This window comes from Apus apus, chromosome 3 (assembly GCF_020740795.1).
Source record: "Apus apus isolate bApuApu2 chromosome 3, bApuApu2.pri.cur, whole genome shotgun sequence".
Lineage (NCBI taxonomy): Eukaryota > Metazoa > Chordata > Aves > Apodiformes > Apodidae > Apus > Apus apus.
The window spans coordinates 54664772-54679857 of NC_067284.1; the positions used below are offsets into that span (position 1 = coordinate 54664772).

The 15086-nt window shown below is 40.5% G+C and overlaps 1 protein-coding gene across 13 annotated transcripts in view; it reads right to left on the bottom strand.

Moving 5' to 3' along the window:
* Nucleotides 1-15086, bottom strand: part of EHBP1 (EH domain binding protein 1) — a 231612-nt gene that overhangs the window by 182168 nt on the left and 34358 nt on the right. For all 13 annotated transcript variants that reach the window (XM_051616172.1, XM_051616178.1, XM_051616181.1 and 10 more), the window contains exons 3-4: nucleotides 13178-13235; nucleotides 692-787 (exon numbers count right to left, since the gene is read on the bottom strand). In XM_051616172.1, the coding sequence (XP_051472132.1) occupies nucleotides 692-787; nucleotides 13178-13235 (154 nt within the window). The remainder of the gene's footprint in view (nucleotides 1-691; nucleotides 788-13177; nucleotides 13236-15086) is intronic.

A 15086-nucleotide genomic window follows, 5' to 3' on the forward strand; every position in this document is an offset into this window, starting at 1 on the left:
AGTGATATTTGGAAAATAACTTCTAGTCTAACTATCAATTTCTCCTCCTGCTTCACAGCCACATAAATAAGCTTTTTTTTTTTTAATAGAACAAATGAGGTTCCTAAAAAAAAAAACAAAACCCACAAACCAACCTCCATAAAATCATACAATTCTCTGTACTACTCAGCTACTCCAGATCCAGATCCACTCCTATGATTGCAATCATGTAAGCACTGTGATGTTTGTGTGGCATACTAAATAATGTGAAATTAAGAGCTGGATTCTGTTTCCTAGTCAATAGCATAAGAAATAGGGTCACTGCACTGCAACAGAAGAAGGCAGTCTAGGAAGCGATGTGTTCAGACAACTTCTGGCTTACAGTATTTAAAGAAAACCAACCAGACTATAACCCATGCCAAGCACTTACACATGTACTACGTGCACAGTTACACATGTACTAAATTCTATGCCAATGACTTGCCATAATCAGCTCAATGGGATATTTCAGTATGTTAACTAAACACCAAAAGTTAGCTTTGGCAGGGAATAGACCATCCTTCTCTCTCAGATGTAAGCTGTGGACATAAGGTTGCTCAGTTAATGACTTAAACCCAGCAAGACTAGGCCTTTAAGATTATAAACTGATATTTTCAAATATTTTTTCATATTTTATTTATGAAACAGGAATTATTTTGCTTTAAAAACATACCTTAAAGAGTGTCACAGTAATTTCAACATTTTCAGGAACAGGCCATACCACCACCCCACGGTATGGATTCTTGATTCCAGGCTGCCAGCTATGAGCCTAAAGAAAGACAAGAAACAGTTGTGTTAAGGCCATTATTCAATAGGTAGAAATAACATGTCACCAACTCCAAAAAGGCTGTGTTCTTTAACCTATGATTCTGCTGAACACTATAAAGAACATCATTATGAATGACAGTAAAGAAACTCAGACCACTAGCAGGATTGGTTTTGGTTTGTTGTTGTTTGGTTTTTTTCTTCCACTGAACTAAAGCTGTTTCTCACAAAGTCTTAAGCTCTGGGTTTTTTTAAGTACATAGCGCAGGTCAGGACACACTGAGCCTTGCAAAAAATAAAGGCCATAAGAACAGAGCTTTTGTAGCAAGAAGAGTTTTATTTTGTTTTTATCCAGAGGAAGTAATACATTTATTTAAAGAACACGAGTACAGCACATAGTGCAGAGGCTTAACCACATTTAGACCTAAATAGAGCAAAAAGCTTTAAGAAAAAAAACCAGAATCAATTATGTATAATACATCTTAAATGCTACTGAAACATTTAAATTCTTAAGAATTAATATGCTGGGATACCTACACCTAGAAAAGATAATGACAAATACAACAGTAAAATAGATTGAGAATGTGTCTATATTTACATTTTAACAGCTAATCCTAAAAATCACCATGTGTGAGCATTTACTGGACTAAGTATGCTTTTTTCCAATCTTAACCTAATCCATTTGTTGATGCTGTAAGAGAGGAATGCTGATTCACAAGTGAGCAGCATGGGGGTCATTAAAGATCTAGGGAATTTTTATGAGGAAAGAATGAACAATCTATTTACTGTTATATGAGGCAAATCAACTTGGCGCTTTTTTCTTGCCCTTTTTTTTTTTTTAAGTCCTACAGCATCACTCATTGCAGTTGTATACTTCCAACACCTCAGATTAAGCCTGCCTATTAGAACAAATATAAGTTCACTAGGACTTGTGCCACAGGTTTTCAGGCACCCTAAGATAAGCTGGGCAACATTAAAAGTGACTTGGCTATACCAAAGATGGTGAAACAATCCCATTCAATCAGAGGCAATAACCCTCTGCTGCTCTGTCCTGCAAGCAACGTGTACTCCAGGTGCCAGGTTCTTCTCCAACAGCCCCCTCACACGTGCCTGCTGCTTCATGAGCCCTCTTGCACTCCCTGGGCTTTCACTGAAGCCTAAAGCTTCACAGGTACCTCTGCTGGACTCGCTCTTACTCTAATTGCACAATCCTCACAAAGCAGAGATCTGCAGATTAGCTACAAGGGACAATAATCACTAAGGCAGCAGGGACAAGGACGAAGGGAAAAACAGAGGAGTTGGGAAGAGCTATGAAGCTGAGAAACAGAGAACCTGCTGCCAGAATCCAGTCTGCTCATCCACCAGAGAAGACAGACCTACCTGCCCCCAACAGCTACATGCACACACAGCATGCTCATTTCTATCCCACTTTTTTTATTTTCTTGCTGAACATTGCCAGCTGTCCTGTGGTTTTATCACAAGTTTTTCCATCTTTTGTATTCTACTTAAAACTTTCAGCTCCCAAAATTACTTAAATAGATTAGAAATTTCAGCAAGTTTCTATACTTTGTGCTTACAGAGCAAACTTAAATATAACATGACCTGAGGCATCTGAAGAAAGTAATTTTTTTAAAAAAGAAAAACTTAAAAGAACTGGATTTTAAAATTATTTTTTATTATTATTCCATGAATTTCAGTCTAATTTACATTATTCTAAAGCAGGCATGGAGTAATTTCTGAGTAACTGAGCAAACACCACTGTTCATAGCTTTACTCCGCAAGAGAATTTTACAAGAAAAGATGTTTTGTGAGCAGTAAAACACACCACAGTAGTTGTCATCTACACCGTAGCCAACTGAGCTCCAGCTTTGTGCCTCTCCTTTCCACAGGACCCATAGTCCTTCACATTGCTCTCAGCTTGTCTGACGGGGACAGTCAGCAATCCAGAGGCAGGCACATGCCCACCTGCCAGATACCCTGTCCTCCTGTAGCCACAGGGGCACTCCATCCTCTTTCCAGATACCAATTTTGACAAAACTAACACATCTGAAACCAGTGCTTTCCTGCTGGTTTTGGCTAAAACTGACAATTACATCAGTCGTTCCATATCCAAGGTCCAAAACCTGACAGCCTGCTAAGTTGAGGATCACTTGGTTCCATTTATAAAACAAATGAGAAAATAAGCATTCACCGGTGCAGACAAAGCTTTATTTCAAGCCCTTCACCAGCACCACCTCCCACAGGGAAAGTTAGTAAGACACAATAAACACAGACACACACACATATATATGATTTTCTGTGACTGTGACAGGCATGTCACTGAGAGAAACAACCAGGAGACAAGCCTTAGCTAATGAGCTTCTAAAGCAAAGCTGTTCTGTAATCAGCTGAATGTTATTAAATCCTCCTTTGGCTTTGATAAACAAACACTATACCACACAAACAGCATGACAGAAAAAGATAACATCAAAACTACAAAAGCAAAGGGAGGAAAACAGAGAAAGGGCTAACAATGATAATTATTTAAAATTAATATGAAAAATGTTACTCTAACACACTGTTTCTCATGTCCAGGACCTTTGTGCTGCACTTTCTTGAAGCCATATTTGGCCTATGTCAAACAACCTTTTCAGCTCCCAAGTTATAGGCCTTGATTCCAATATGTGGGCTGGATCAGGCCACCTCTGCACAGTAGAATTGCCAACACTTCCAGACAGGTATCTGCTGTCAGGTCTCAGTCAAGATGAAGTGCTGCATCTGCACAGTTCATTTTTACCCTGATCCTCACCTCTATCTGTATTTTCCACTGGGTTGTGCCTTCTAGATAGACCCATTTTTTCCTCCTCTCCTACTAGTCTTCACTAGCCACATCCCCTTGTCTCTGAAACCAAGACAAGTAACCAACCAGAAGTGACTGCTGGGCAGCAGGTGCCTCACCCACAGCCCTCCACTCCCTGGATTCATCTTCTAAATGCAAGGGAGGAGAGCCATGGCCTGGAAAGAGCAGCAGGAATACTCTGTTGCATTTCAAGGAGAAACTCAACTCCTCACTTTTCCTGCCAGTGGAAATGAAGTAAGAGGACATAGTGTGACAGCTCTTTAAAATCAGGAAACAGGAGATAGAGGAGGGGTTCCTGAAATACCCTATAAATACAGTAGGGCCGGGAATGACATTGTCCAACCTCTGGCACTGCTCTGGCACAAAAACAATGACTGTTGAGGGAGAAAGCTGTTTAAGAAAGGACATGGAGGTGAGCTTACAGACTCACTGAAGCACTTCAGACTACCTAACCCAGTTTTGAGACCTTTCCTCAATTTGCTCTCTAAAGCAGTCAAGCCAACCTGCTTTGCAATCTACTACATGCAATTTTGTGAACATCACAACCACCATTCTGCTGTGCTTGAACTGCACAGTCTTGATACCTCTGCAGTTTTGGCCTTTGGCTCCAATCAGATGGGAAAAATCTTTAAAAACAAATCAAAGTCAGCAACTTACAGGGCCAGATAATTAAAATGTCCATCGGTCCATCTGATGATGCACACAGAATACAAAAAGAGCTCACAAACTGTAACTGTGAAACACTCCTGAAAATCCAGAACATTTGTGCAAATTCTCAACATTTAGCTAAAGATACAGTCTCTCTACTCTTGGTAAGCGTCCACTTTTTAGTTGTGTGAAACAGCAGCTTCACACGCTTCTCTCACCTCATGCAACAGATTAGACAAACTCAAGTCTTGTTCTCCATTACGAATGGGCTTAATTGTGTAAGTAACATTTCCCAGCATCACTGAAATGAAGATGAGAACAGCTCATTCCAGGGGTGCCTTTGATACACTGCCTCATAACTACTCACCAGGCACTGACCTTGAATATACAAAACTGCCTCCCACTCTGCAGGCAAATTTGGATGACAGCAATTAACAGAGATGCTGGAGAAGATGATGACACTGCTCAGCTTTCCAAAATACAAATACATTTCTGTGGAACTTGGAACAAACCAGGTAATTTTATAAACACTGTTCTTTTTGAAGCACACTCCTCCAGTCTAAAAAATAGCCATTGTCTATTCTCTGCAATATAAGGAAGAATATAAACAATTATATATGCAGTGTCTAGTGTCATCCTCTTATTGGGAAGATGTGGGGTAGCAAAATTTAAAAACCTACACCAGAATTTCCTAGCCAATTCCTGGGAAAAAAAACACACAGAAATAAAACATGAGAAAGACTGAATATAAATCTTCCTTACAACCACTATTCTACTGTCTAGATTATACAACATAAACAGAACAATCAATAAAAAATATAAAGATGAAGACCGCCCCAAAACAGGAACCCTTTCATCATGAAGAAGATGGCTCAAATAAGGCAGGCAAATCAGCTAACTAGAGTACATTACAGACGCACTTCTGTCAACCCTATACGTAGGGGATTTCATGACCTGGCACATGCACCATTCCTATCATGACCAACTCTGCTCACTGCCATGTACAGATTTCCTTGTCTCTATAAAAACCTCTTTCCTGACCTTTCAAAAACCAAAATATTATATTATTTCAAGAAGTTACCTTTCCAGATGTTTTATGTTAGCCATCTGCTTTTTCCCATCTTCACTACTGCCTCATCTCATCCTGCCTCTATTGTGCAGGATAATTAAGTTACTTTCCTGTAAGATCCTAGAATGGATCAAGAAATTTTAAGCCTGCTGCAAATTATGAAACATTATGAAAAATATTTAAATTATGTATTTATGGATAAAAAATATGTTCCTATAGCTAAGCCCTCAAAACTATTTTTTAAAAGCAAAACTCAGAACCAGATTCACCATTATGTCTCACTTGCAGCCCCAGGAGTGCCTTTATAATGAGCCAGCAAGTTGCTGCTCTTCTTTCCCAGATAAAATTTTTGCCAACTGCCTACAATCAGATCAGCTTTGCTACTTGTCTCTGTGACAGGGTGTTCAGGGCACAAGACCCAAGCAGGAGCCCAACTGGCTCCAACAGTGCTTAGGGCAGCTCCCTAGGATAGCTCCTCTTCTTCAGTGTTATCCAGGTAGAACACTTAGACAGGAAGAAGGAAAAAAAAATTAAAATTAAAAACTCAAAAAGGAGGAGCTGACATTAAGCACTCAGATCCTTCATTTGGTGTCTCCACACCAGCAGAGCAGTTTGTGAAGACTGAGCATTGCTTCAATTTGCTCTGATGAGTCCCATGAAAGCCATACATCATCTGAGGACAGCCAGAGGTTAGTATGATCCAGCTGCTAACGGACCCATTGGAAAAGGGAAAAGCTGCCGATTCCCCCACACCAAAGGAAACCCCAACCGGCAGTTTGCGGATGGCTTCTTCTGTACCATAGCTCAGGATCACAAAAGGGAGAGACAAATTAAAGACTTTACTCCAGATGACAGCTTGCATCCCCATGATCATCCTGAAATCACTGTGCTTAGCCCTCCCATTAAGGAGGCTGGGCACCAGAAAAATGCTCCATCGAACTTCTGCCCTAAGATGCAGTCCAAAAAACCCAGCATGTGCCAAAGAAGAAAGTTCAAAGCCCTGGAAATGCCAGGCAGTCTTTGTTCAACACACTGCTGTTGGTGTCCATTGGGAGTAAGTGAGGAAACAAGCAGATTCCCACAGGTCTGCCCATGAACTTTTTTAATTCACCAGCGTGAACATACATTACAAATGTAATTAATGCATCCATGCACTCTGCTAAAAACCTACACAAAGACTGCTAAGCTTCGAAAATGAGCAAAACCTGATTTTCACTAGGAAACAGATTTTCTCGCACTGGACTAGCTTTTTAATCTTAATTTCACACAAAGATTCATGACATATTCCTTAAATACATGATTGATGCTATTTCTTTCACCAAACCTTCCCTTATTCACTGCCAATGATAGATGATGCTCAGACAAAGGAGTCTCTTTGCCTTCTCTCAAGCAGTTTCCGGCCTTATCTACTGGGCTTCTTATTAAAAAACAAATTGAAGGGAATGCAGATTTGGTTTTGTCATAGTTTTCTGGGACATCCATCACTGCATCTCAAAACATCACCAAAACTTAACTTTACAGAATCCCTAGAAAAAAGAAGGGTACTATGGTCCTCAATTTACAAGCTGCAAAAGAATAGCAAGTTTTCACTAATTTCACATGGTCTGCTTAAATCAGCTAGAACCTGACTTTATAGGGCTAAAGCATGAAACAACCTTTTGTTTTGTTTTCCAAAGTCGATTTTTTTCACTTCAAGTGCAATGACGGCTGCTCAACACTGCTGCAAGTCAATCCCCATGCCCCAGCCACCCACTAAATGGAAAGATACATCAAATCTCACTTTAATGCTCTAACCTCAGTCAGGAACTTTGTGGATGAGGATGAGACAAAACTGAATTCCCCAAGGTGGCATTTAACCACATAGCAGTGAGGCAGTATTTTCTGTTCACATCCTATACCATCTTTAGCAAGCACATTCCAACCTCTTTATTGATTAAGCAGTTTCACTCACCACTAAGTCCTCATCTCTCCCCAGCCACTGTCTGACTAGGGAGGCAGCAGTGATGCAGGAAAAACATTGCAATTGCCTTATTAAAGACTATATAATATGCCTCAAAGGTCCCACGCTGGTCATTAGACTGACTTTGAAAACCAGCATTATTTCCTTACTTTCCTAATAAACCAAGAAGCTATGGGAGTGCTATGACCAAACTACGCTGTTTCCAGGCAGTCAACAGCATGTTAAGAGTTGCAACATGCCTTCCTAACTCCCGTCAGTGAAGAAGTTGGGAGTGAAAAGCAGGGCTGGCACCAGGCAGCAAAGTAGTCAGAAAAGGCAACAGGATGCCAGGGATAGCAAAACAGGTGACCCAACTGCTGCTTTTTTATTGATCGCATATCCTTGAAAAAAGGTTGGGCATTGTGGACAAGGGATCCTTTTTACTCCCTACATGTAGATCCTTTTTACTAGCCGTCTCTCTGTTTCTCTTCGCTCTACTTTTACTGTTCAAGTCCTACTGTTCCCAACATTTTTCTTTCTCCTCTGTGTTTACACAGTTTTTGATAAACCTGCAGAAGTGCTGAAATTACAGGCAAGGTACCTTCTTTCAGCTTTGACACAAAAAGGATCTTTGAAGAATAACTCTGACAGGCCCTTGGAAGCAAGTGCAAATTTGGTTCTTCAGAGGCATATAATTCAACCATAAGCCTGTATGTGTTCACAGAGAGAGCAGAAAGTACCTCCTTGACATCATGGCAACATTGCTATTTAAATTGAAATTTCTTAGTTCAAAGCCTGGAAAAGTGAGAGCATCTCAGTAAAATGAAAGAAAACATATTTGCAACACATTTTCCCCTTGTCCTACACTAGAACAAAGACATTGCTCCCCCACTCAAAAAAATGGCAAGTCCAAAAGCCCAGGGCCTGAAATCTTGGAAGCAACACACCAGCACAGCAGGGTACCAAAGAGGAAGAGTTAGGCTACTGCTACAAACTCCACCTTCTGTAAACTATGGAGGCTGGTAACCATCTCAACAGGTTGGAAAAGCTGTGGCAAGCTTCACCTACCTGATTTTGAAGAAAGTCAACATTTGCATCAGCAAATTGGTGACTTCTCCCTCACCCCCCAAGCTCAAAGTCCATTTTGCTTCTAGGGTTGCTCAGTAATTCTGCCAAATATAGCAAGACTGCAAAGCATCATCTTCTGTAAATTCGTGGCACGCAAAGACACCCATCTATACAGAGCCATCATGTCTTGAAAGATTTCTTTAAAGGCATCAAAATCAGACTTGCCCAGAGAGGGGGGACCCCAGAACAGAGCTGTAAGTAACTTAAATCTGCATTAAGGTCAGTAACTGCTGGACACACTTAGGTTCTATATCCGTCTATCAGACTGCCATTTAAATGCTCTTTCTAAATGGTTATTGCTGTTCATTTGTAGCACTTAAAAACTTATTTTAATTTAACATATCTACAGCTCCTACCCTATGGTTCCCAAAATAACAACTGACTTGTTGACAATAGACTCCCCATGATGTCTCCCATGACTTCTTCCAATTGAGGGACCCCTCTAGTCGTTTACTTGGAAAAAGCATGTGGGCTATAAGGCATATCAAAATCATAGAAAAGCATAAAAATAAGGGCTTCAAAGGATGTCTGGAACTCAGGTTTCAGCTCAATGGTGTCTTAAGACTATATTAGTTGAGTAGAGTGGTTTCAGTATACATCTATAGCACCATTATAACATCTTCCAAGTTGTACCACTTTTTTGATTATGTACCTCTTGTATTGCTCAGTACAAGAGAGACACGAAGCATCTGGAGGATCCAGCAAAACACCATGAAAATGTTTAATGGACTGGATCATCTCTTACAGGAGGAAAAGCCGAGATAGCTGGGACTGGGTCTAGACAAGAGAAGGCTCAGGAAACCTTACTGATGTATATAAATAGGTCAAGGGAGGGTGCAAAGAAGACAGTCAGCCTTTCCTCCATGGTGTCCAGTGACAGGAGAAGAAGCAGGGGGCACAAAGTGAAACAGAAGGTTCCCTCAGAACATGAGGAAACACTTTTTCACCATGAACTCAGGTTGTGGAGTCTGCTATCTTGGAGATATTCAAAAGCTGTCTGGACACAGTCCTAGACAACCATCTTTAGGTGGTTCTGTTTAAGTAGAGGGGTTGGACCAGATGACTTTCAGAAGTCTCTTCCAACCTCAACCATTCTGTGTGTCTGTGAACACAGGGATGTCCCTCATTATCCCTAACAATCTGAAAAGTTCAGAAAAGAAATCATAACCTCCAAAGAAGTCTTTACAACAACTTCACAATAAGGTAAGACCTCATCCCTCTCCTCCTCCTTCTCAAACAAGCTGGAGAACATAGACAATTACTAATGTTTTGTACTCTCTGAGTCCAGTGTCCATCAAAAATAAATAAGAGGAAATATTCATTTGACTTGTTTCCAAGAAAGCAATTAGACGAAACAAATGTGTTGTATAAAGTATGTTGCTGGCAGGATGCGTAAGAGATCAAGAACATTTATTGATCAATAGTCTTGGACTCAAACAGCTCAAATTGTATCAACTAGCTAAGCTTTAAAATTAACTCTATCCTCTGTCCAGGCCTCAGGGACACATGGTCTCTTTCAAAGTACATTTCTGGGGTCTTAGTAAACATGAATTGATTAGTTAGCAAAAGACTTTTCTAAGCCCCAGGTAAATCTGCCAGTTTATCCGTGAGTTGCTTCTACTGCCTGGTGGCCAAAGGAAAGAACACTCACAGGAGGACATATCCTGAAACTCTATGACCCAGCTGAGAAAACTTTGAGCCCAAAAAGCTGACATACTGCCAGAAAATCATCTTGCCTCAGTGAAATTTAGGGAAAAATACTTTGCTTTTCACCAAACTTTTTAGGATTACAATGCTTGTGTAAGTATTGAATTTACTCTTCTGTATTATCTTTACTCTCTGTGTCTTACAGAAATTAAACAAAACTACAATTGAAAAGTTACAAAAGGTAAGCCACAACAGACACCACACATCAGCAGTTACTGCTTAGACACACACCATGCTATAAACTCAAGGTGTGGGAAACAGTTCTTCTTCTTCCCCACGTAAGTCTAAACAAAACACCTTTTAAGTCAGTCAAGGCCTTCTGCTGATTATTCCCAGCTAACAGACCAAAACCAGGCCTGCTGCTCGAGGACAAACAAAAGCAAAACAACGGGTGTGATACAAGGCAGGAAGGATGGGCAACAAGTTATGCATTACCCCTGCTAGTTACTGCCCTAACTTGGGACTCATGGATGCCAGTTGGCTCTGGGCAGTGACACTGGCTGGACAGGGGAGTCACAGGGGTACAAAAAGGCAGCGAATTCACACACACACACACACGCACACGCACACGCACTCTCTCTAACTTGGGACTCATGGATGCCAGTTGGCTCTGGGCAGTGACACTGGCTGGACAGGGGAGTCACAGGGGTACAAAAAGGCAGCGAATTCACACACACACACACACGCGCACACACTCTCTCTTTCTCTCTAACTGTCCCCCCGGGCTCAACTCCTCCCTCCCTCTCCTTTGATCCACAACCCTCTCTCGGAGAGAACGCCTTAAGAGCACAGCACTTTTTGCATTACCTTCCTGAAGGACACATTACTTCCCTGATATATATCCCTGGTAGCCATTTGCACATTTTCCCTAAACCTCACCCCACAGTTTGTGTTAACCCTTAATAAACCGGTTAATTCATAAACTAAACATTGGTCTCAGTAGCAATTTGTGGGGGTGGTGGGGGTGTATCTAACTTCCACTCTACAACACAGTCCCGCAGCGGCCGCTCCTCTGGGAGAGGCGAACGCCACGGGTGACCCTCGGTCTTACTCAACAACCCCTCCACATTAGGGGCAGGGGGGGGAGTCACAGAAGCGTCCTGACAGCCGGTAGCCCCCCTGGCATCGGCTCGCAACACAAGGTAACTTGAGCTAGTTTATCCTTCGACAAAAGAGGAAGTCTGACTGGCTTTGCTGACGACTACGAACATGGAACAGAAGTCCATTATCTTGGTGCCAGACTAAGTTCATACCAGGTAACACTTCTGGGTTTTCATACCCCAAAGCAGAATTTAGGATGCACACAGCAGAGTAGGCATTCAGTTGTAAAGCCACTTTCAGTCAGTAACTGATCTTTAGAGAAAATAGCTCAGAATAGCTTAGACCTCAAGTCCAAAGACAAAAAAACAGCATATATGCAAGACAATTTAAAAAGTCAGAAAAAGAGGCATAACAGTACAAAACCCCCCAAAAGTCTCTCCTAAGTAGGGTAGGAAGGTACATTTTCTAAACATTCAAGTTCTTCAACGCATAATTATTACAAGATATCTATTCTATTTTGCATGCCCTTTCTTCATTGTCTCAAAGTTCTTGGAAGTACAGTTACATGCATACACACACACACAAAAAAGGAGCTTAGAACATCTCTATTTAACCACAGTGTTAAATAATCATTAAAAGGCTGAGTTCTGGAACTTCCCCTCTATAGACAAAACTACTTGTGGTAAGTCCAACCAGGGTAAGATGCAACAGTTTTGGGAAAGGGCATGAGCAAGTGCACCTGAGGTATCTTGAAGAAGAGATGGTCCTGGGAAAGAAGGAAGGAAACGAGCACACACTCCTTCCCCCTGCAGACCTGCCTAGTGGTTAGGAGATTTTCCCCAGCTCATTTGTGTTGCCCTTCTAAAGCTTTTTGACAGATGAGGGGTAGCCCTATGCCACAGGACACAAGGCAACAAAAGAAATCTGACAATAGGACCAAGGCCTTTGCTTGCCTGCTGTACGCATGAAATAGTCTCCCCATTTCACTGGGCAACAACAACTGACTACTAGGATTGGCAGAAGATTTTACTCTTATTATTCAATAATACAACACCATTACCATATTAGACACTGCAAAGGTGTAGAAATGCTTGCCATTGTTTCAACCTCTGTGTAAATGAAGAGTGTTGTGGGATTTTTTAAGCTTCATTTTCTATGGAAACCAAGCCACAGACCCAGACTGTCTCACCTTTTTCTTCTCCTCAGAGCCAAAAGAGGCTCCATAGAGGCTGTTTCTTACTGTCAGCTGTAAAATTCAGCAGTCTAGACAAACTGACCACCATTTAACAAAGAGACAAGAATTTTGTAATGTTTTCAGATTTCTTACTGAAGGAAGAAAAGTAAGGTGAAGCTCACAAAAGATAGGGATACTGTGCCTGCAAACTTTAACACAAAAAACCCAACCACATGCAAGACCATAATTTATGAATGCCCAAATACTGGGCAGAATTCAATTGGAAGTTACCTTTTCTCAGGCTACCAAGTCATTAGCCATAACTCACAAATTCACATGCTTCCTCACAGTTTGTAGAAATAAAACATTAAAATCTAATTCAAATATACGATACTGGCTGAAACAGCCTACATTTATTCGTTTTGATTTGTAGTATATTCTATCCGTGAAACAGCCTCTATCTCCCTATTGCAGTAATGTCAGATCCTTTATTACTTCTTAAATTTGCTACATTTAATACACTAGTGGTGAAATAGATTCTCCTTTCTAATTAGGTCTAGCAATTAGTAACTGAAAGTGAACTGATTATGATACAGTTCTGCTAAACAAATAACTGAAGCTGAAATCTGAGTTAAGCATTTCCATAAATTAGTGATGACATCAGCAGAAGCTTATTCTAGACTTTACAGCTGAACTGAGTTAAAAAGAACATAAATACTATGTAAACTATAAAAACTAATTAAAATATTTCTCATTTATTTTGCTTCTCCCTGCACTCTAGAAGCCAGTCCCTCAAACAGCTGACCCTGCTTGTCACTGAAGTTGGGACTTAGTAAGGATTCAACTAACCTTAGAGGATTTTCTTCGGCTTCTTCTTGTCCAAACCACCACTAGCTTATCTGGCTGCCTGTTGAAGATAAAGAAGAAACAAGATCAATATGTAAACAATTTATATTACAGCTCTTGCAATACATAATTACATCCTTAGAGGATACATGATCTCTTAAAAATAGCTCATCTAAAAACCACTCTCAGCATCAGCCATTTAACAGGAAAAACCATGTTGCATTTGTAGAAACAGGCTGTCCTCTGCACACTAATGTCATCCTTCTCCTCCTGCTCTCCTTGCCTGCGAGCATCTCCGCAGAGCCAGCAGCACACCTAAGCAGAAACTCTTCCATGGGGCAGAGAACAGGGTCTAGCCTCTTCAAAACACCTTGGAAACAATCTGGTACCCAAAGTTAACACCAATGCAAACTCTAGTTTAATTTCAAAGCAGACACATTGAGAATGTACTACTAAGTAGCTGAGAAAACAGGCAAATTCATTTTTACCTGTGAATAATTTCTTTTCTCTACTTGAATACATCAAACAACAAGAGAACTGAATCCTGTTTTACTCCTCAGAATCTCCTTGGATGACCACAAACCAGCACATCAGCGCTTCCTCAGCATTCACTCAGGACAAGCATGCCAAAATTCAGTACAGCTCTCCAAGCAATTTTTTATTAATTTCTAATGAATACGGATGGAAAACCTCAACAAAGAACACTTCCAGAACAAATTATCTTCTCTTTACATTTCCTAAGATTTATTTATTGATTCATATTTACTGCCTTATTTCTTCTACTTTATTAGTTCTGAAATTGCACCCAACTATTTTTTTATATTAACCTAACTTGCAGACTTTTTTTTTTTTCTTTTGGCCCATGATACACTTCCCATTGTATGACCACATTTCTGGTCTCACTTCCAGATTCATGACCCCTCTTCCGCAGGCTCCTGACCTTCCATTCCCACTTGGTTTTCTAGTTGATGACCCAACTCCCATCAGCAAACCTGACTGCAAATCCACTCTAAAACAATTTTCAATGCAGTTCACATCTCCACCTTAAAGTAGTAAGGTTGCAACTCTGCCTGGAAAAAAAATTACTACTCAAGAGTTTTGAGACACTGATGTAAAAATCCCTCCATTTCTAAAGCCAACAATAAAACTTACTTCCTATTAAAAAAAAACACAACAAAACAACAAAACAAAAAAACCCCACAAACAAACAACAAAAAAACACAACAAAAAAAAAACACAACATGGGGAAAAGAGGATGTTACAGAGGAAAATTCAAGACATAATATGCTCAAATAATTCATTAAAAGATGTACCCAATACAACTCACACATCACCTTCCATGTATTTAAACCCCATAAGAACTGAAGTTTGCCTGAAAAACAGAGCTAAATGCAGATCCTGGGAAGGAAATGGGGACATGGGCTTTTATTTGATATTCTGCATTCACCTTATCCTTTAATATGTACCCTAATTTCCAGATTGGGATAAATTGACTGTGAAATAATCTACTGCATTTTAAACTGGGTAAATCCACTCTGATGGCCTGTGTAGATGACCTAAATTGTAGGTTGGCTCTGCTTGCAGCTTCTCCTACAAAATCTTGGTTGGTAATGAGGTCATCCTGTTGTACTTCGAAAGCTCTTTGCTCACTTGGTGGTGTGCGTGTTACATTCTCATCTGTCAGCAGGCACTCCCATTTACTTTGATGGGAGTTGAGTTTGTGCTATCAGAAAAAAAACCCACCCTCAAGCAATTTCCAGAGCAACCCAAACTCATGCCTATAATAAACAAGTTTTCTTTCCCCAGAATTATTTTACTTTGCACTTTAAAGCTGATTTACTCTCATTTCAGAAACTAGCTCGTGAACCAAATCTAATTTAACCTTGACTGATTCAATTCTGAACTTGCCTCT